Genomic DNA, 20,858 nt, shown 5'->3' on the forward strand with positions numbered 1-20,858 from the left:
TACAAACAATGCTAGCAGTGGGGCTATATTCATCTTAATATTAGTTTCCATGATTTAATTAGCACCTGCCCGATTCTGAGTAAATGAAAACTCTTCTTGGTGTTTAAGTGTTCCAGCCCCACAACTGCACCATACAAACAAGCTCATTGCATTTTTGCTCGTGAATGACATTGAGACCACACAAAGGATTTTCTCCCTTTTCTTTCTCATAAAGCAAAGCATTTTTCATAACAAAGGGCGTGAGTTTAGGGGTGAGAAAGACCCGGTTATAAATCCCAGCTCCATCACTAGACCCACCTGAGTTTGTCTCTTTCAGCCGTATTCTTCTACACAACCACTATCATAATCTTGATGCTGAGGAACCCCTGTGCAGATGAAATGCAACGACGCATGCTCCACACCAAGCAGGAGCTTGATGTCCGCTCATTCTTTCCCCTTTCACACTTGGGGGAGTTGGTATACAGATTCTCCTGCCTGGCCTTGCCTCTGTAAGGTGCTGGTTTCCTTTGGGGCACACCTGGTAGATGCACATACCTTACACCTCAGGCACTGTTTAAGGCTCCTTATGAGTATTAACTCATTTCATATTTGCCACAATCTTAAGAGACAGGTGCTACTGCTACTATTATCTCCATTTTGGCTTCAGTAACTTGCCCAAAGCTACACAGCTAACGAGTGATGGAGCCTAGATTTGAAACCTGGTCCACCAGTAAAAGTACTGATGTCTGCCTCCCACCCATCAGCCATGGAATCAGGGTGTCTGATTAAATCATCCTGATTTAATCCCTAAGGGAGGACACTGGGACTTTTGAAAGCTCCCCAGGTGATCCAAGTGTGTGACTAATTTTGGAACCAGCCAGGCTGCAGTGCCTCCTGGGTAACAGAGGTGCAGTGGGCAGAGAGCAGGGAGGGCAGGCCGGCCCGGAAAGGGATGCAGTTAGAGGAGAAATGGGGACGGGGACTGGTGTAGAGGGAGAGAGAGATTGAGACATGGGCAAGCCTGCTCTGTGTGACTTGATAAATTCCTGCCGCTTGTGGCCTTTTCCTGTGACTGGGTTCCTGACTTGGGCCTGGGGCACGGGCTGCCGTGGTTACATTGCTAGGGTTGGCTCCCTGGGGGTTCCTGAGAGGGCCTAATAGGCTTGTCTGGAGGAGCTGCTCACGTGTAGTGACACCCACTGGAAAACCCAGACGGTCCCCTGTCATCCTGCAGATGAAGAAAATGAACACCCAGCAGGGGACCCAGGCCAAACCCAGCACCTCTGCCCGGCAAAGAGAACGGGGGAGCCTGCTGCTAAGGCATTTGTTTGGGGGAGTGTGCGGACTGAATTGTGCCCCACCAAATTCATACAGTGAAGCCCCCACCATGTGACTGTATTTGGAGATAGGGTCTTTAAAAAGGTAATTCAGGGACCAGGTATGGTGGCTCACGCCTGTAATCCCAGCACTTTGGGAGGCCAAGGAGGGTGGATCACCTGAGGTCGGCAGTTCAAGACCAGCCTGGTCAACATGGCAAAACCCCATCTCTACCAAAAATACAAAAATTAACAAGGTGTAGTGGCACAGGCCTTTAATCCAGGCACTCGGGAGGCTGAGACACAAGAATTGCTTGAACTCAGGAGGTAGAGGCTGCAGTGAGTAGAGATTGCCTCATTACGCTCCAGTCTGGGCAACAGAGCAAGACTCTGTCTCAAAACAAACAAACAAGCAACAAAACGGTAATTAAGGTTAAATGAGGTCATAACAGGAGGGCCCTAATCTGATAGGATTGGTGTCTTTGTAAGAAGAGGGAGAGACACCAGCGAGCCTTCTCCTCACAAGCACACGGAGGAAAGGTCGTGTGCAGCACAGAGAGAAGGTGGCCATCTCCTAGCCAGGAAGAACAACCTCATCAGAAACCAGCACTGCTGGCACCTTCATCCTGGACCTCCACCCTCAAACAGAGAGAAAATAAATGTCGGCCTTTAAGCCCCCCAGCCTCTGGTGTTTTGTGACGGCGGCCCAAGCTGACTAATACGAGGCGTATTTCAGTTTGGTGTAGTTAGTCCTAAGAGTTAACAGAAGGTCTTGGATGTTATTTCTACAGGAAACAGATGAGTTATAAGCCTCAGATATTGGACAATGATGTATCAGTTCCCTTTGTTTCAATCTAATACACACACACACACACACACAAACTAAAACCCAAAATAACTCTAGGCAGAAATTTTCAAAGATTTCTTGAAAGTACCATCTCTATTTAAAAAGGAAAGTTTGGCCAGGACCTTTCATCATTGGCTAGCCATCTCAGCTTTCGTAACTTCAATCTGGCCCCAGAGTCTATACCACGTGTCCGACCTGCTCTCGTTCCCACCGCAGCCCAGAGTTACTGAGGCAAAAGCTGGCTCAGTGCAAGACTGGCTTGGACGGCCTCCTAGGAAGGCAGCAGCTGTTCCCCTAAGCTGACTGCTCAGGACCTGCAGACCCCAGGAGAGAAGGTGGCCAGCAGGAGAGGGAAGGGGCGGATCGGAGGAGATCCAGCAAACTGCCATTCTGCACAGTGGTTCCAGGTCACCTGGCACATACAGGTCCATAGGATCAGGAGAGCAGTTGCTGGGAGAAATGTCTCATGAGTCTGGTGCCCGGGATGAAAAGAAGGTGAGAAGAAGGTAAGGCCACTGATAGTTTTTTTTTTTTTTAAACCTCTTTTAATTACCAAGAGCAGGACATGAGAGTTCCCTGGAAAAAAAAAAAAACTGACAAAAATATATGAATCGATGATTTGTAGGACTCGGAACACTAATGATGAAGGCTGGTGATTTCTGACATACAGGGCAAAAAAATGGTGAGCTCTAGGTTTCCCTCGCTTCCTGGCTTGAGAGTTTCTAGGCCCTGGTGCACAGAGGAGGAACCCAAGCGGAGCCCAGAACACATCCTGAGTTTGGGAGACAGAGCTGAGGGTCTGGAGGGACCAAGGCAGCTACAATTCACAGGACAAAGTACCAGAGAGGAGACAGATGCATAGAGAGAGACATCCAGAAATCTGCAAAGGGTTCCCCTCCAGAGTTCATTTGAATACTGATCAGCTCATGCATGTGAGAAGAGTATGGGAAAGGGCCGTTGGAAAGAATTAGAAGTAACGGGGCTTGGAATTCACGCAGAACCAAGAACAGTGCCTGTTCTCATCAGCCTGAAAGCTTTAGAATTCATGGGTCCCTGGGGAGACTACTTGGCAAGGTCTTGCCTCAGTCATGGGGAATAATTAGCTTTAAATCAAGCACTGCTCTGGGCCCTCCTAAGAAATCATTAAAGCAAGACATGAAAAGAACAAACTATTTCTAGGTAACACAGCTGCATTTCTGAACAAAGCTCAAGAAAATGTATAAGAACAAAAGCATCCAGTACCCAACAAGGTCAAACTCACAATGATTGGCATCTAATCAAAGATTACAAGGCGTGAAAAGCAGAAAAATGTGACCCGTAATAAGTAGAAAAATCCATCAATCAAAACTGACTGAGAACTAACACAGACATTAGAATTGGCGGAAGAATCACTCAGAGTGATAACTGTATTCCATATGTTCAAAAGCTAAGTCTAGACAAGGAAAATATTTTAAAAAGACACATACTGAAGTTTTAGAGATGAAAACTTAAGAAAATATGTTAGATGAAAAGCTTACTAAATGGAATCAATGGCAGATTAGACATTGCAGGAAAAGAGATGAGTGGACTTGAAGACAGCAATAGAAACTATCCAAAATGAGACAGACATAGGAAAAAAAGAATTTTGAAAAACCCAAAAGAGCATCTGTGAACTGTGGGACAATTTCAAGTGGCCAAATATACATTAGATGGGATTCCTGAGGGGAGGAAGTAGAAGGGGCAGGGAACAGAAAAATATTTAAAGAAATGTGTTGACAAGTTTCCAAATTTGATGAAAACTACAAACCCAGAGATCCAAGAAGCTCAGTGAATGCTAAACACAAGAAAATACGGAAGACTACACCCAGAGACATCTTAATTGGTTTGCTTAAAATCAGTAATACAGAGGGAATCTTAAAAGCAGCCAGAACAACGACAAAAAAGATATGCACAAAGCCACAAAGACAAGGATGACAGCAGATTTCTCACTCAAATGAAAAGACAGCGGGGCAGCATTTTTTCTTTCAGTACCTGAAACATTCAGCCTAGAATTCTACACAAAGAAAAATATCTTTCAAAAACAAAGGCAAAATAAAGACATTTTCAGACATACGCGAGCTGAAATGGTTTATCATTGGCACATAGTATACACGAAGCGATGTCATATTACTTGACGTTAGGCTACGAGAAGTTGAAGATGTGTACTATGAACCTAAGATAACCACTGAAATAACAAGACAAGCTGACAAAGGAAATAAAATGGAATTAAAAATACACAAACCAAAACTGTCAGGAAAAAAAAAAAAAGAACAAAGAACAGATAGGGCTAATAGAAAACAAACAGCAAGGTGATAAACATACATCTAACCATATGTATGTGGAAACTTACCAATGTGTATACTTTGAAGGCGTATGAGATATTATATGTCAATTGTAGCTCAATACAACTCTCGGTAAAGTGAAAAAAGAGAGAAGGAGAGTCACTCCTCTGGCGCTGAGCTGTTCAGAGACGTGGGTGGGACACACCTGGGCATTCTGTGTGCGTCTGTCTGTGTCTGTATGTGTGTGTCTCAGTGTGCCTGTTCTAGGCATGACCCTCAAACACGAAGGTGGCTTTTCTCACAAAACGTTGAAGAATTTATCCAGGCTGAGCGTGGTGGCTCACACCTGTAATCTCAGCACTTTAGGAGGCTGAAGTGGGCAGATCACTTCAGTCCAGACCTGTAGTCCCAACTACCTGGGAGGCTGAGGTAGGAGGATCGCTTGAGTCGAGAAGTGGGGAGTCGAGGTGGCAGTGAGTGGTGATCGCACCACGGCATTCCAGCCTGGGTGACAGAGCGAGACTGTGTCTCAAAATGAATGAATGAATCAGTGAATCAATGAGTCAATCAATAGAATTTGTCCAAAGTTTGGGAAGCTTGACCCTTCTTTGATGAGGCTGCCTCTCAAAGCATTTCAGGGACTCCTCATTTGGAATAACCTTCACAGCCATTTTGTGACCCAGTAGAGATCATTAGTCTAATCACACTGTGTAGTCATGCTTCAGTCATGAGCAGAGACAGTCCAAAAGATTACCATCTGAGACTCAAGATTCGACTCCAAATACTTGCTTGTTTCAGAATACCAAATTCAGTTTCAAAAGACGAGGAAATGGCGAAAGGTTCATTCAGGCTCTGCAGGCCGCTGTAACCTACAGTAGGTCTACAGGAGTTTAGAGCACATATTTTTTGAATAGATGGAGAGGGAGATGGTGCTTATTTTCATTAGCAATTGTATTAAATAATCAACAAGATGTCTTTATAGTCCCAGGTGGTGATGAAGTACGCAGGCTCAGAGTTAGGAAGATTTTTTGTTTGTTTGAGACAGAATATCACTGTCACCAGGCTGGAGTGCGGTGGTGCGACCTCGGCTCACTGCAACCTCTGCCTCCCAGGTACAAGCGATTCTCCTGCCTCAGCCTCCCGAGTAGCTGGGACTACAGGTGCCCGCCACCATGCCCGGCTGATTTTTTGTATTTTTAGTAGAGATGGGGTTTCACCATGTTGGCCAGGATGGTCTCGATCTCTTGACCTCGTGATCCACTCGCCTCGGCCTCCCAAAGTGCTGAGATTACAGGCGTGAGCCACTGCACCCAGCCAGAAAGATATTAAACCTGATTCTGCCCACTCCTGCTGTGTGATGCTGGGCAAGACACTTATCTGTGCCTCAGTTTCCTTATTTGCAAAATGTGGATGATAATGATAATACCTACTGCATGGACTGTTATGAAAGTTAAATGAGAAAACACACATAAAACACCTAGACCTGTGCTGTCCCATAGGTAGGATGTAATGAGGGCTTCAGCAAAGGTTAATGCACTTGTCTATTCTTTCGTTTATTTAGTGCTTACTCTATGTAGCACTGTGGTAGATGATTACATAATGGTAAATAAGAGACATGGAATGGGCCATCATAAAGCAGGACCTACATGAACCATCTCTTGCTCCATGAAGGTAGAAAATCAGATGAACACAAATGGGGTATTCACGACTGAGGAAAAGTGGGAGCTTCTGAGCTATTCCCAGGGTCAAGGAAAGGTTTCCTGAGGAAATAACTTTGGAGCTGATATCTGAGGGTTGAAGAGGTAAGTGAATGAGGTGAAAGGATGGGAGAGAGCGGGGAGTGCTTGCCAGGAAGAAGAACAGCGTATGCAAAGGCCCTGAGGCAGAAAGGAGAACAGCACTTTCGAAGAACTGGAAAGAGCAGTGTGGCTGGGGCGCAGTGTCCAGTGATGAGTCTGGAGAGGAAGGCAGGGACCCAATTGTGCTGGCCCTGGAGGCCGCGGTACAGGGGTTCACCCTCAATTTCATACCAGTGGCCAGCCGCTAGGGGATTGTAAGCAGGAGAATGCTAAGATCAGATTTACATTTAGAAAAAAAAAATCACTTTGGCTACTGGGTGGGAAACAAGTTGGAGATGAGGGGACCAACAGGATGAGGGAAGAGAATAAAGATGTTAGTACAGTGACGCTGGCAATCCTGAACAAGAGCAGGAGGAGCCTGTGAAGGTGATAAATGGGCAGGTATGAGGGAGAGTTTGGTTGTTGAATTGACAGCGAAACAGGAAAAGTTCCCCTGTCCCCCTTGCAGGATGTGTGATGGGGGAGTGGCTTGCTTCTTCAGTGCCCCGCTGCTCAAACCTCTAGGGGGCCATTCAGACGGGCAGGCTGTAGGGTGCCAACCCCACAGCAGTGTCTGGGGGTGAATGTTTACAGCTCCTGCAGCCCCAATGGGCGTGTGTTACAGGATGCTCTTGCTTGTGTTAACCACCTCAATTTGACCCTCTACCTTGTCGCAAGGACAGAGGCTTTCGGTATCCTGGATTCTTGCTTTGGTGTACTGGAAGAGTCATATCAAACGTGTGCTTGAGAATGAGTGGTTTTATTGAGTGGAAGCATCTCAGCAGATGGGGGAGCCAGAAGGGTGATGGTTTTCCCCTGGAGTCAGGCTGCTTGGCAGCCCGGGCTCTCCTCTGACTACCCCAGCCAAACTCTGCGTCATTCTGCTGGTCAGTGGCCTGCTGGCATGCCAGTGCATTCCTCCCGACATCCAGCCGCCTGTGTGTTCCTCCTCTGATACGCTCCTCTCAATGTCCAGCTGCTTCTGTCTCTGTACAGAATGGGGGCATGACAGGCCAGGGTGGTCTTGGGAAATGCAACATTTGGGCAGGAAAACAGAAACACATATCCTCACCTAGGTCCATGGGGGTGGAGCCCTAGCCAGGGTCCACACCCTTCCTGTACCCAGCACTTTCCTTCCCCACTTCCATATCATTTAAAGGGACCAGCTCTTCCCTTCCCAGCACTTCGTATCAATAGGACTTGGGGGTGGGGGAGATGGAGGTGTCAAAAGTAAGCTCCTAGATGGATACAGTGTCGTCCACTATGTTGAGAGAATGCTGGAGGAGAACCAGGTGGGAATGGGGGATGACACACTTTGTTTGAACCTGTTGAGACTGAAGCATCCTTGAGAGCCTGGTAGAGAAATAGAGGAGGCAATTGACTATGTAGGTGGAGAATTCAGATACACTATTGGGGTGAAGTGAACATTCTTGGTATAAAGATAAATAAAGGTGTATCAAGCAGGAACCCCATGTTTCTGAATCTTTGACCCCAAGTTCTTTGGACTGTGATATCCACAGAGGTGAAATATCATCTGAGTTTTCTGTTCTGCACCAATGCTAGATGTTTAATAAGTGTACTAGATGAAGACCATTTTGCCAACAGGGTGACTTGCAATTTGAGAGCAGAACAAGCTAATTTACAGAGTACTTGTACATGTTTATCTTCTCAAGAGTGTCTTCCCTTTTTGCTCGAAGAAGGCTGCAGAAGAGATCTGGGGCAGGGCACAGCTGATTTCTTATGCAACCAGAAGCAAATGGCACACTTGTCAAAGTGTTCACACTTCAGGCAAGGCAAAGGATAAAATAATATTTCTTCCTAGAACTCACATTTTCTTCAGAATGCCTTTATATCTGTAAAGCTCTCTGTGTAGTCAAATGAACTTTGACAAGGTTGATTAATAAGCAACAAGTGAGAATGCTAGAAAGGACCAAGACTGTGTTTACCCAAACAACGCATTTTCCAATGGGCACTGAGCTCTGTATTTTCCAGACAAAAAGCACATGTGGCAAAACATTTGCAGAAAAATACCATTTAATTCTCCCATGATTCAAGATTAATTTCTCAAAATTTTCTCCTCAAATTTGGGAGAATTGGTTGATTAGAATTTTGTAGATGCTATGCATTTAACTTGGGAAAAATATTGGAATGCAATACAGGTATGGTGAAATGTCAACATTAAAAATCATGTTGTTAAAAAATGACTGTAGAGGGCTGGGCGCCAGTGGATTACGCCTGTAATCCCAGAACTTTGGGAGGCCAAGGTGGGCGGATCACGAGGTCAAGAGATCGAGACCATTCTGGCCAACATCGTGAAACCCCGTCTTTACTCAAAATACAAAACTTAGCTGGGCGTGGTGGCGTGCGCCTGTAGTCCCAGCTACTTGAGAGGCTGAGGCAGGAGAATCACTTGAACCCAGGAGGCGGCGGTTGCAGTGAGCTGAGATTGTGCCACTGCACTCCAGCCTGGGCAACAGAGCGAGACTCAGTCTCAAAAGAAAAAAAAAATGACTGTGGAAAAGCCCAACAAACCTATTGAGTAATTATATTTAGTGTATTTGGGCCCCTAATTATGGAAACACCAAAATACCTGGGCAAAAATGGCAGAGTTAAGGACCTTCAAAACTTCTTCATAGAAGGCACAAGGACCTTATCAGAATCAACTTTTTCATAACTCTAGAAATTAACCCAAGGTGTGCAGCAATCTGGGGAGTGTTTTTTCAAAAAAAAAAAAAAAAATTGAATCTCAGTAAGAACAGTGAGTTGGTGGCATTTTAGCTAGTCCTATTCACATTCCCCAGCTCCAGCTTCTCGCTAACCTTGAAAACCAACAGTTTGTGGTCACAGTGGAAACCGCAGGCTCACAGCCACTGGAGGGGGCAGGATGGGGTTGGAGTTCCTTCAAAGCCTCGTTTCCAGAATAATTCTCATTATTGGACCTGTCTGCTGGCTTTCTGGAAGACCCCACTTACAAAGCTTTCTTTATTTGACTTCACTCAGTTCTTCCTCCGTGGGAAAAGCCTTTTCTCTGGGGACAGTTGTCAAAAACAATGAGAAGTGATTGATTAACTTTGTGGCTGACTGAGGTTGTAGATAACAGTCAGGATGAACAAGAGGTAAACCAAAACACTTAAGGTGAAAAACTGGGGAATGGGATGTCCATTGGTCTTTCCAAAGCTCTGGGGTGTTACTGGGAATCTATCATGCATAGCCCAGGCAGGCACATGCACAGGGCTGTGGGCATGCCCAGGCTATGCATATGTTCAAAAAAAGACTCAGGAGGGCCCTCAGCTCTCATCTTGGGCTGAGCTTGAGGTTGTGCACAAGCAGGAAGTAAAGGCTGAGGGAGAGTTGTTCACTGCTGCAGCGTGGCAAGTGTGGCCTGATACACACACAGCTCCTCAGCAAGGAATAGTTCAAAAGATGTATGGAAATCTCTGTTCAATTATTAGCTGACCACTGAGTTAACTGAGCAGAGACTCCAGTGGCTATAAATGACAAAGAATGCAGATTTTACAGAATTCAGGAGTCATAAACAAACAGAATCACAACAAACTCTGGGCAGGTGGGAGAATCTGATTTCCAGAGTTGCTGTATTTTATTATTTAAAATGTCCAGTTGTCAACAACAACAACAAAAACGAGGCATGCAAAGAAACAAAGTATGGACCATACAAAGGAAAAAAGGCAATCCATGGGAACTGTCCATGAGGAAACTGTGCATGTCCAGGAGGAAGCCCAGACATTGACCTTACTGGATAAAGATATTAAATAAGTGATTTTAAATATGTCAAAGAACTAAAGGAAACTATGTCTGAAGAACATAGGAAGTATAAGAACAATGTCTTACCAAATAGAGATATCAATAATGAGAGAAATTATTTTTTAAGAAGCAAATAGAAATTCTGGAGTTGAAAAAAGTTCTGGAGTACAAAGTATTGAAATGAGGAACTGACTAGAGGGATTCAACACCAGATTTGAGCAAGCAGAAGAACAAACCAATGAACTTTTAGATAGCTCTACTGAGCTTAACCAGTCTGAAGAACAAAAGGATTAAGAATGAAAAAAAACCTAACAGAGTCTAAGAGACCAATGGCATACCATAAAGTCCAGCTACTCAGGAGGCTGAGGCAGGAGAATCACTTGAACCCAGGAGGCAGAGGTTACAGTGAGCTGAGATCGTGCCACTGCACTCCAGGCTGGGTGACAGAGTGAGACTCTGTCTCAAAAAAAAAGGGAAAATTAATATAAACAAAAACCAAGAGAATTTACTTTCAGCAAACCTGCCCTAAAGAAATACTAAAGGAAATCCTTCAGGATAAAATGAAAGACTATTGGAGAATAACTTGAATCCACAGGAAGAAATAAAGGGCACCAATAGAGATAACTATGTGGGTAAACAGAAATTATAGTATAAATATATTTTTTGTATATTGTAACTATTTTTTCTCCTATCTGATTCAAAAGACAACTTTATAAAGCAAAAAAATTTTAATCTGTTCTGATAAACACACGTGTTTAAAGGTATACTTTATATGAGAATAACAACACAATGGAGGGGGGAGGCAGTAGAGTTATATAGATTTAATGTTTTGTATATTATTGAAATTAAGTTGATTAATCTGAGTGATAAGTTAAGATTTTGATTAAAATCTCCATGGCAGCCACTAAGAAATAGTAAAAGAAATTCCAAATAACTTAAAATTGAATACTAGAAAATATTCAGTTAACACGAAATAAGGTAGTAATAGAGGAATAGAAGAATGAAAAATATATGACATGTAGAAAACAAATAACAAAATGGCAGACATTAATTTTACCATATCATTTATTATATGAAGTGTAAATGGATTAGCTGGGCACAGTGGCACACACCTGTAGTCCCAGCTACTTGAGAGGCTGAGGTTGGAGGATTGCTTGAAGCCAGGAGTTTGAGGCTGCAGTGCACTGTGATTGCACCTGTAAATAGCTACTGCACTCCAGTCTGGACAGGATAGTGAGTGCTTAACTCTCTAAAAAAAAAAAGAAAGAAAAAGAAAAAAAGAAGGAAAAAGTCAATGGATTAAACACTTTAATTGAATGGCAAATAAGTAAAAACAAAACAAAACAAAACACACACACAAAAAACTGCATGATCTAACTATATGCTGTCTACAAGAGACACATTTTAGATTGAATGACAGAAATAGGATGAATGTAAAGAATGGAAAAAGATATACCATACAAATAAGTAACAAAAAGAGAACTGAATAGTTACACTAATTTCAGACAAAAGAGTCTTTAAGACAGAAATTCTTATTAGAGACAAAGGACATTTGGTAATGATAAAAGTGTCAATTATTTACCAGGAAGATGTTACAATTATGAATACATAATCATGTGCATGTAACAACAGTTTACCAAAATACAAGAAGCAAAAACTGACAGAATTGAAAGGTCTTCTATAGTTTGATGATAGTAGATGAAGATTTCATTATCCCACTTTCAATATGGGATGAAACAATTAGGCAGAAGATTGACAAGGAAATAAAAGACTAAACAACACTTCAAACCAACTAAATCTGATAGACATCTATAGAAGATTATATGAAACAGCAGTAGAATACATATTCTTAAGTGTACATTCTCTAGAATAGGCCATATGTTAGACCACAAAACAAGTTGCAGTAAGTTTAAAAGGATTGTAATCATACAAAGTATCTTTCTGACTACAATGGATGAAATTAAAATAAGAGTAAGACATTTTGAATATTGACAAATATGTGAATACTAACAACATACTTCTAAATAACCAGAGGGTGAAATATATCAAACAGAAAATTTTAAAATTATTTGAAGTGAATGAAAACAAAAAGTTTGACATTCCAAAACCTATGGGATACAACTAAAGCAGTGCTTAGCTGAAAATACCTACCTCAAAAAAGAAGAAAGATCTCACATCAATTATCCAAACCTCTGCCTTAAGAAATTAGAAGAGTAAACTAAAGTGAAACAAACAGAAGGAAGGAAATAATAAAAAAAAATTAGAGAAGCTATAAATAAAATGAAAAATAGAAAAACAATAAAATTAAAACATTAAATGTTTGTTGCTTTAGAAGATCAACAAAGCTGACAAATCCTTACCTAGACAAACCAAGAAAGGAGAGAGAGAGAGAGGGAGAGAGAGAAAGACACCCATATTACTAAAACCAGGAATGGGAAAGAAGGGGTATGAGTACCAGCCTTTTGATAATAAAAGTGATTATAAGAGACTACTATGAACAATTGTATGTTGATGAATAAGATAACCTAAACAAAATGGACAAATTCCTAGAAAGACACAAACTACCAAAACTCACTCAAGAAGAAATGGAAATTCTGCATAGATCTGTCATAAGCAACTGTGTGTGTTAGTAATTTTTTTTAAAAGTCTGCACAAAGAGAAGCTAGGACCAAATGTCTTCACTGGTGACTTCTTTCAAGTGTTTAAAGAATAATTAACACCAATACTTTATTTTTTTTAATTTGGCAGATAACATTGTATCTATTTATCATGTACAACATGATGTTTTGAAGTATATGTACATTGTGAAATTTTGTTAAATCTAGCTAATTAAAAATTAGATTACCTCACATAGTAAACATTTTTGTGGTGAGAGCACTTAATAGTTCTCTTTGGTTTCAAGAATATAATTTCAAGAATATAATTTATCACCATTAACTATAGTCACCTTGCTGTCGAATTTTATAATATGTGAATTATATCTCAAAAAGTTTTTGAAATAATATATGAAATAAATATGCTGACTAAAGATTTTTTTAAAAACCTCAGCAACAGTGATGCAAGATCACAAAGGTGACAAATATTTTAATTTTCTGAAGGAAGTAGATTCAGCTTTCCATCTTGGTTTTATTCTAGCATTCACACTCAGTTTTAGGATTCTCATCCTTGCCACTTAACATGTGAATTTCAGGTCACTCAGTCTAAATTTCCCTAACTCCATCAATCCTTTCTCACTTCCTAATCTCAATTGTTCCATGTTGTACCAAACATCTTGAATCAGTCTGTGTTTATCTTGTGGTACCACAGCTATTTTTAAAGAAGTAATAGCCTAAGGTACAGTCTGATGCCTACCTCACTGATCAACTATTTTCAATTTGTTTTAAATGCTAGTTAGATGTAGACACAGTAAGATGTGGCTTTTATAATTCTTCTCTTGCAGTCTGTAGTCCCTTTAGTGCTTTCTTCTCAGTCTTCATGCAGGCTTGTCGCTAAATTAACTGCTCCTTATCTCTCTGTAGCCAGCTGCAGGTGCTGTAGTTTAAAAATTCTTCCTGCAGCTGCATCATTCACACCTTATATCTAAAATAATTCTTTTTAAGATTCCTTTTTTCAGAATCATAAGGCAGAAGAGAAAGTGAGGGAAATGTTGAACCATGTCTTTAGGGGGCATTAGCTTCTCTTCCGTGTTCTTTCTGTTATTGGTGTTTGATGTTCTTTGTTTTTATGTCTGCTTATTTTTTGCCTCCTTGTTTTTTATTTCTTTTCTCTCTCTCCCATCTCTACCTCCAGAGGATTATAGGAATTGAGAACACTATGGGTTGGAATCATTTTTCCAGTTGGGCATGCCATGGAGCCCTTCTTTATAACAGAGGTTTTATTTGGCCCTCAGTCCTTGTGTGTAGCCCGTGGGGGTGCTCCAGAGAACATTTACCTGATCTCCACAGTGAATCAGTTGGGTAGAATGTTGGCGCGTTACCATCCTCCATCTCCTTCATCCCCTCCTCCCCATTTCTTGGCTCCCCTGCAGTGCCAGGCAGATATGCTTATTGCATGGTACTTTAGCAAGCGTAGGTTAACAGCCGGTTTAGTTAACAACTGCAGCAGACAAAGGGCTTGATTGCTCAGAGATGAGCTGCTCTCTCACACCACACTGTCGCCACCTGGCTCCTGGATCGCAGCCTGGGATGAGCTTCATCTTACTTTCAGAGAACTCACAGCCCTTGCAGCTGCTCCATGCTTAACCGGCTCACAGGGCTGAAACCTCACTCATCTCACCAGCAGGCGGGACCAGATTTCTATTCCTGACAGTTGCTACCTGTCTCCCTCCTTTCCCAGCTGTCCTCAATTCTGGTTTCCTTCCTTCTTTTCTCCCCTCCCTTCCTTCCTTCCCTTCTTCTGTTCTCCCTCCCCTCCGTCCCTCCCTTCTATCTTCCCTTCTTTCCTGCCTCCCTCCCTCCCTCCTTCCCTCATCCTCACCACTTAACATGTGAATTTCAGGTCACTCAGTCTAAATTTCCCTAACTCCATCAATCCTGTCTCACTTCCTAATCTCACTTGTTCCATGTTGTACCAAACATCTCCCTCCTTCCCTCCCTCCCTCCTCTCCTTCCTTCCTTCTTTCCTTCCTTCCTTCTCTCTTCCCCTCCCTCCCTTCTTTCTCTTCCTCCTTCCTTCCTTCTTTCCTTCTGCCTTCCTTTTCAGCTAATTCACAGCATTCTTCTCCTGTGCCACTCCCCATGTGGTGGCCAAGAGTTTGTTCATTGTCTCATGGCACCTGTGATCACAGGGGTTATGGCCCGTTAAATACAAGCCCTCTAAAACGTTCTATGCAGAAAGACTCTGGGGCTAAACAGCTTTGGGAATCTTGCTTATGGTAAGCCCCACTGCCCATTCCCCTAAGAAAGTCTTAGAGAAGTCCTGTGATCAAGAACCCCTTGAAACCTTCTTTTCAAGCTCCCCGAACTTTTTGTTTAAGGAATCCTCTTCCTGAGTAGAAGCCACTGACATGCAGTGGAAGCAGTTTCTGTGGGACCCACTCTTGGAAATGTCAGACTTGATCTAGAGTTCTAGTTGATTCATTTGCTGACAGCCCTCCTGAAAGGCGTGTGGGGCTAGCATGGCAGGAGTGAGGTGCCAGGCAAGTAACCTTTAGTGGAGCAGGATGGGAGAAGGGAGTTATGGTGGTGAGAAATCCCTGATGGCTGTGAGCCGCTCTGGAGCTGAACCTGGAGGGCGGTTGGATGAGGAACAGGGAGAGGAGTGGGCAAGGAAAAGTGTGCCCAATTTATCTTTGTGTGTGTGGCCCTGGCTGTAGCAGGGATGGTTTTCAGAAGCATTTTCCCAGTAGGTCTTTTTCACTGAAAAATGTTCTGAGATTGACAAGTAGGATGGGGAGGACAGGGCTGGTTAATCCTGTAGCATAGATGTGTTCCCTTCTCATAACAGAAAGAACGTCTTTAGCAATCTGTCCTGGGGAATAGGAACGCCGTGTAATCAGGATTAGCTGTGAGCGCATACCTCTAGAATAAATGAATTCTCTGTGGGTGAGAATTCATGTAGCATTTTTAATTCAGCTAACTGCTGGGGAATGGGAAGGACCCCTTAGTAAGTGACGCTAATGAATGGATGATGCGCTTCCCTGCCCCTCCCAGGAAAATGAGACTCAGCCATGAATTGGTGTAATTAGCACTGGAAGTTAAAAGATTTCCTCCTTTTTTTTTCTTTTTCTTTTTTTTCTTTTTTTCCCCTCCTTTCTTTAGCTTTAGAGTGCCTGGGCTCTTTGGTTTCGATTGCTTGGTCACCCTTCTTTCCTCTATGAAAGTTCAGGTTGCTCTGGCAGCTTGCCTGAACCCCCTTTCAGATGGTAATTGGGAGCCTGAATCCTGCCCTCAGGACTGCACTGTCTGGTCCATGGTGAAGTTGGAGTCAGAAGTTAGTCACTGCCTCTTTCAGAAGGATTGGTTCGAATGTGTTTTTAGGAAGTTCTATGGCAAGCTTGAATTTATACTTGACAGAGGGCTCTTATCTTTTTTAAAAGAAGGCAGCCCAAAACACAGCAGAAGGTTATAGTAAGGTGTGTGTTTTTATGGAAATAATTGAATGAAAATTTAATTTCCTGCTACACCTATTGATCAGGAAAAAAAGGGAGAGGAGAAAAGGAAAGGTCTTCCTAAGCAAAAACGCAGTGAATGGGAATATAATTAATAAAAATTGAGGAAAATGTCGCCCCAAGGGTTTCTCCAAGGAGGCTGATCTCCCTGACAGAAACGGCGGCGCCCTCTTTTTGCTGCCTCTGTGTGATGGGCGAGAGTGTGCAGGCGAACCCCAGGGACTCGCAGCTCTGAGAAGCCTCTGGCTTGAGCTCCCGGAGAAGGGTGAAAAGATGCTTTATGATTCATGGAGAAGCCAGTTCCCGGTGTCGGGGATGCTGCTCTGAGGGGCTTCTGATGCCAGGTTGGTTTAAAGATCAAAATCCAAAACAAGCTTCTTTGAGAAGTTCCCCACTCGTAGGTTTCAGAGCGAATTCTTTCAGGGCGTTCTATTAAAATTCAAGGACATGGATCTCATGAAGCATTAATGTGTCCTTTACATATTATACAGAAGGAATTGGCTCTAACATGATTTATGTCTTCCAATCTTGTTCTAATTATATATCCCATTAAATATAGTAATAGGAAAGTCTGGGTCATATTTTGGTTTCCCTAACAGTGAGTGCTACTTTTTAATTAATAGGACTTCACTTGTATCTGTGTCTGATGGACGCATCAGCTGATGGGGTTGCCAAGTCATAACTGAGAAGTCCTTTCCACCTTAAGCCAGTGGCAAAGCTTGGCTGCACAATACAGTTGCCTGGGGAGCTTCAAAAAATCCCAATGTCCAGGCCACACTCCCAGACCAGTTAAAACTGAATCTAATGGGTGGGACTCAGGCGTCAGTATTTCTTTTAAAGCTCCTCAGGGGATGCCACTGTGAAAGGCTGAGAGCCATTAATGTAAGTGGAGTTAAACGAAACTCTGTAGCGCTGATGGACCTCCTACGTGATAGCACTGTTGGGAAAAAACATTGCCCTGTCCAGAACCCCTTCCGCGTCTTCCTAGGGCTCCCACGGTCCCAATGGGGCCGAAGGCTCAGCGTCCTTTCTGCCTGCCTTCCAGTGGTGTGCAGGTGTTTAACAACCCACTCCCGGGAATGAAAAAAGCCTCGGTGTGTAGCATGTGCTGACTTCCAGATTCCATAAATACTCCCACCACGGTCTCTTTCAGCCTACCAAGTGGCCATTGCTGAGCATAGAGTTGGGAGACGTGCACGGCTAGCTCCAGACACCAGTGCCTCCTTCCAGCTTCACAGTTCCTCACCCCTCCTTTGTGTCCACCCCTGAGTAACTCATTCTCCCTTAGGTGCTGTTCCAAGTTTTGAGTAATCTAGAAAAATAGTTTTCTGCTTGTGTGATATGCTGGCTTGTCCTGCTCAGGTAACATAACACATCTTCCCAGTTAGAGTGTAGATTACCCCTGGAAAACACCACGGAAATGTGCCTGAGGCTGAAGATGTCTAGGCAATTGGCATTCTGGGTTGTACTTCACCCTGTGAAGCTAAGGTGAGTTGTCCTAGATACGGCACATGAGGTTTCTGAGCCTGCAGGGTGGAATGCCAGGCTGTGAGTCAGGACACACCAAGGTAACAAGGGAGCTTCGTGGGAGGCAGCCTGCTAGCCTTTGTGGGTTGGTCAGCTCCACCTCATCGCTTCTGTTTCCACCACATTACAAAGCACATTCACATGCCTTTTCCTTCCTTCCTTCCTTCCTTCCTTCCTTCCTTCCTTCCTTCCTTCCTTCCTTCCTTCCTTCCTTCCTTCTTCCCTTCCTTCTTCCCTTCCTTCTCTTTCTTTCTATTTTTTCTTCTCTCTCTCCTCCCTCCCTTCCTCCTTTCTTTCTTTTTTCTTTCTTTCTTTCTTTCTCTTTCCTTCTCTCTCCTTCCTTCCTTCTTCCTTTCTTTCTTTTTCTTTCTTCTCTCTCTCTCCTTCCTCTCTCCCTCCCTTTCTTCCTTTCTCTTTCTTTCTCTCTTTCTTTCTTTTTCTGTCTCTCCCTTTCATTCATTCTTTCTTTCTCTTTCTCTCTCCTTCATTCCTCCCTCCCTCCCTCTTTCTTTCTTTCTTTTCTTTTCTTTTCTTTCTTTCTTTTCTTTCTTTTCTTTCTTTCCTTCTTTCCTTCTTTCCTTCCTTCTTTCTCTTTCTCTCTATCTTTCTATCTTTTTTGATGGAATCTTGCTCTGTTGCCCAGACTGGAGTGCAGTGGTACAATCTCGGCTCACCACAACCTCTGCCTCCCAGGTTGAAGCAATTCTCCTGCCCCAGCCTCCCAAGTAGCTGGGATTACAGATGCCTGCCACCACACCCGGCTAATTTTTGTGTTTTTAGTAGAGATGCGGTTTCGCCTTGTCAGGCTGTTTTCAAACTCCTGAGCTCAGGTGATCCACCTGCCTTGGACTCCCAAAGTGCTGGGATTACAGGTGTGAGCCACTGCGTCTGGCTTCATGTAACTTCTCACTGGATTGCTGCAGTTTACCTAGGAAGACCGAGCAAATACTATCTTCCAGCTGCAGGTGAAGAATCCTGCCTAAGCTAAGAGAGGTCAAGTGGAGTGACTCACCCAAGTTTGAGCAACTTGCCCAAGCTCATAGGTGATGGAGCCAGGACTTGAAGCCAGAGCTTCTGACTTCATCCTTACACATACATGGCTCCTGACATACAGCCTTGGTCTACTGGTCACCTCCACCCAGGCGTGGGGCCAGTCAACTTAGGGAGGGGAGGAAGTGAAATAAAAAATAACCCTGCTTTGCAGTCTTTTGAATTATTAGGTTGTTGCAAAAGTAATTGCGGTTTTTGCCATTAAAAGCCTAATAATTATTTGCCAGTCCTGCTTTGGAAAGCTGTTTTCTGAAATGAATCATGGGTTTTGTGGTCTAATAAAGAACACGTTCCAAGTTGGTCAATACTAAGTTGGGGATGTAAGATGAATGGCTCATGCCGTACGAATGGCTGACGAGCTGTGATTCTACAGAGTCAGAAACAACCTCTGCTGAGATTGCATCGAATCCAGAAGACACCTGGGACTCTAAGACGTGGCTGCAGAAATATGGCTTGAAGGCCCAGAAGCTATCCTTGTATGACGTCCTTGCCGACTGCTCTTTCCGCCACGCTGATGGGGTTGTGGATATAAAAGCCAAACCGGAGGATGAGTCCGTGCAGACCAGTGCGGTAGGTGAAGTGCACTCCTGGGAGGGGCTGTGGCCTCCCCTCAAGCCCTGGGTGGGTGAGGCCTCCCTCAGGTCAGAAGGCGGGGCCAAGAGGCAGCAGGGAGAGAAACCAGCTTGAGTTTCTGTGAAGAAGGGGATTCCTCTGCTTCCCTCCTCACCCTTCTCCAAAGGGCATCTCTGGGAGTGGAGATCAAGGCTAGGAATGAGTTCTAGACGTCAGTGAGTTATAGATAAGCCAGGGGCTGGGCTTGGAGAAATCAGGCATTATGAGTCTCAGAAATATTCAACATTATGCAAATAGAGAAGCCCTTTGTCCCCCCATATTGAATGGAAAAGAGAAATTGCTGGTGAGTACGCCCAGTGCAGCAGGAGTTTCTGTGGTCTTCTTGTGTTTTCCCTCATTATTCCAGTGACTGTCAGCCAGCATACAGTGCAATCCCAGCAAATACGGAATCAGATTCTCCAAAGGGCTATAGCCAGGAAAAACTTTGAAAGCTGCAGTTCCACTGTGGGTTTTGTAGGAATACAGCTTCTCCTAGTGCCCGACTCTAGCTCCCAGTGAAGGACAGTGCTGGACAGCAGTGCTGCCTAAACTCCAGCAACATGCATATAAGTCAGTAGGTCCAAAATGGGGCTCAAGAATTTGCATCCATAACAATCCCCAGGAGATGCTAGTGCTGCTGGTCCAGGGGCCACACCTTGAAAAGCAGAGAGATGTAGAACAGGAGCCAGAAGATGAGGTATCGAAGGTTTAGAAGTGTGGAAAGACTAAGAAGTGCCCCAGTAGGAAACAGAAATGAGGATAAAATGAACTGGCAGATTTGCAAAACCAAAGGAAGGCTCTTTCAGGAGGTGGCAAAGTCCCAGGTACACGCTGTGAAGAGAACATAAAATGCAAGCCCAGGGCAGACAGGCAGGTGACCGGTGGGTGACCGCAGCCCAGAGGAGACACCTGGGAAAGAAAATCAAGGTCCCCCTCAAATACAGTGTCACCTCATGTATTCTCGAAGGCTCCGATTCAATATCAAGGTCATGACTGAGATGTTGGAACTCCAGTGGAGGTGGAACTCCAGTCCTGTTGCCATTTGTTATTAGGCTGGCCAGCCACTGAGCCCCACAGGCCCTCCATGGAAAGGGTACTGTCCTTTGGGGCTGTGGGAGCCACACCACGTTGTGTTCTTGCCCCCTCGCTGCTGTGCATTTATGACAAACTGCACAGAGGAAAATACAAAAACTGAATTAGAAAAATGCGGAATTGACGCAAGACTTGTTCCCTGGCTTACCCTAGGATGCAGGGTAATTGCTACAGTGCAGGGAAAATCTCATTTGTTTGTTTCCTCCCCCAGCACAGTTTTCTGGTTCTGTAGACATTATTCAGTAATGTTCAGCAAATCATACATAACTAAATTTTCATTTTAAAAATAGGCCAGGCGCGGTGGCTTACGTCTATAATCCCAGCACTTCGGGAGGCCAAGGCGGGCAGATCACGTGAGGTCAGGAGTTTGTGACCAGCCTGGCCAACATGGTGAAACCCCATCTCTACTAAAAATACAAAAATTAG

At 43.8% G+C, this 20,858-nt stretch overlaps 1 protein-coding gene across 1 annotated transcript in view; it reads left to right on the forward strand.

Annotated features, from left to right (window-relative positions):
• VWA3B (von Willebrand factor A domain containing 3B) overlaps window positions 1-20,858 on the forward strand; it is a 254,456-nt gene that overhangs the window by 103,890 nt on the left and 129,708 nt on the right. The window contains 1 exon segment of the mRNA XM_011956652.1: window positions 19,102-19,298. Within this exon segment, the coding sequence (XP_011812042.1) occupies window positions 19,102-19,298 (197 nt within the window).

Source organism: Colobus angolensis, unplaced genomic scaffold (genome assembly GCF_000951035.1).
Source record: "Colobus angolensis palliatus isolate OR3802 unplaced genomic scaffold, Cang.pa_1.0 Scaffold42, whole genome shotgun sequence".
In the NCBI taxonomy this organism is placed as follows: Eukaryota; Metazoa; Chordata; class Mammalia; order Primates; family Cercopithecidae; genus Colobus; species Colobus angolensis.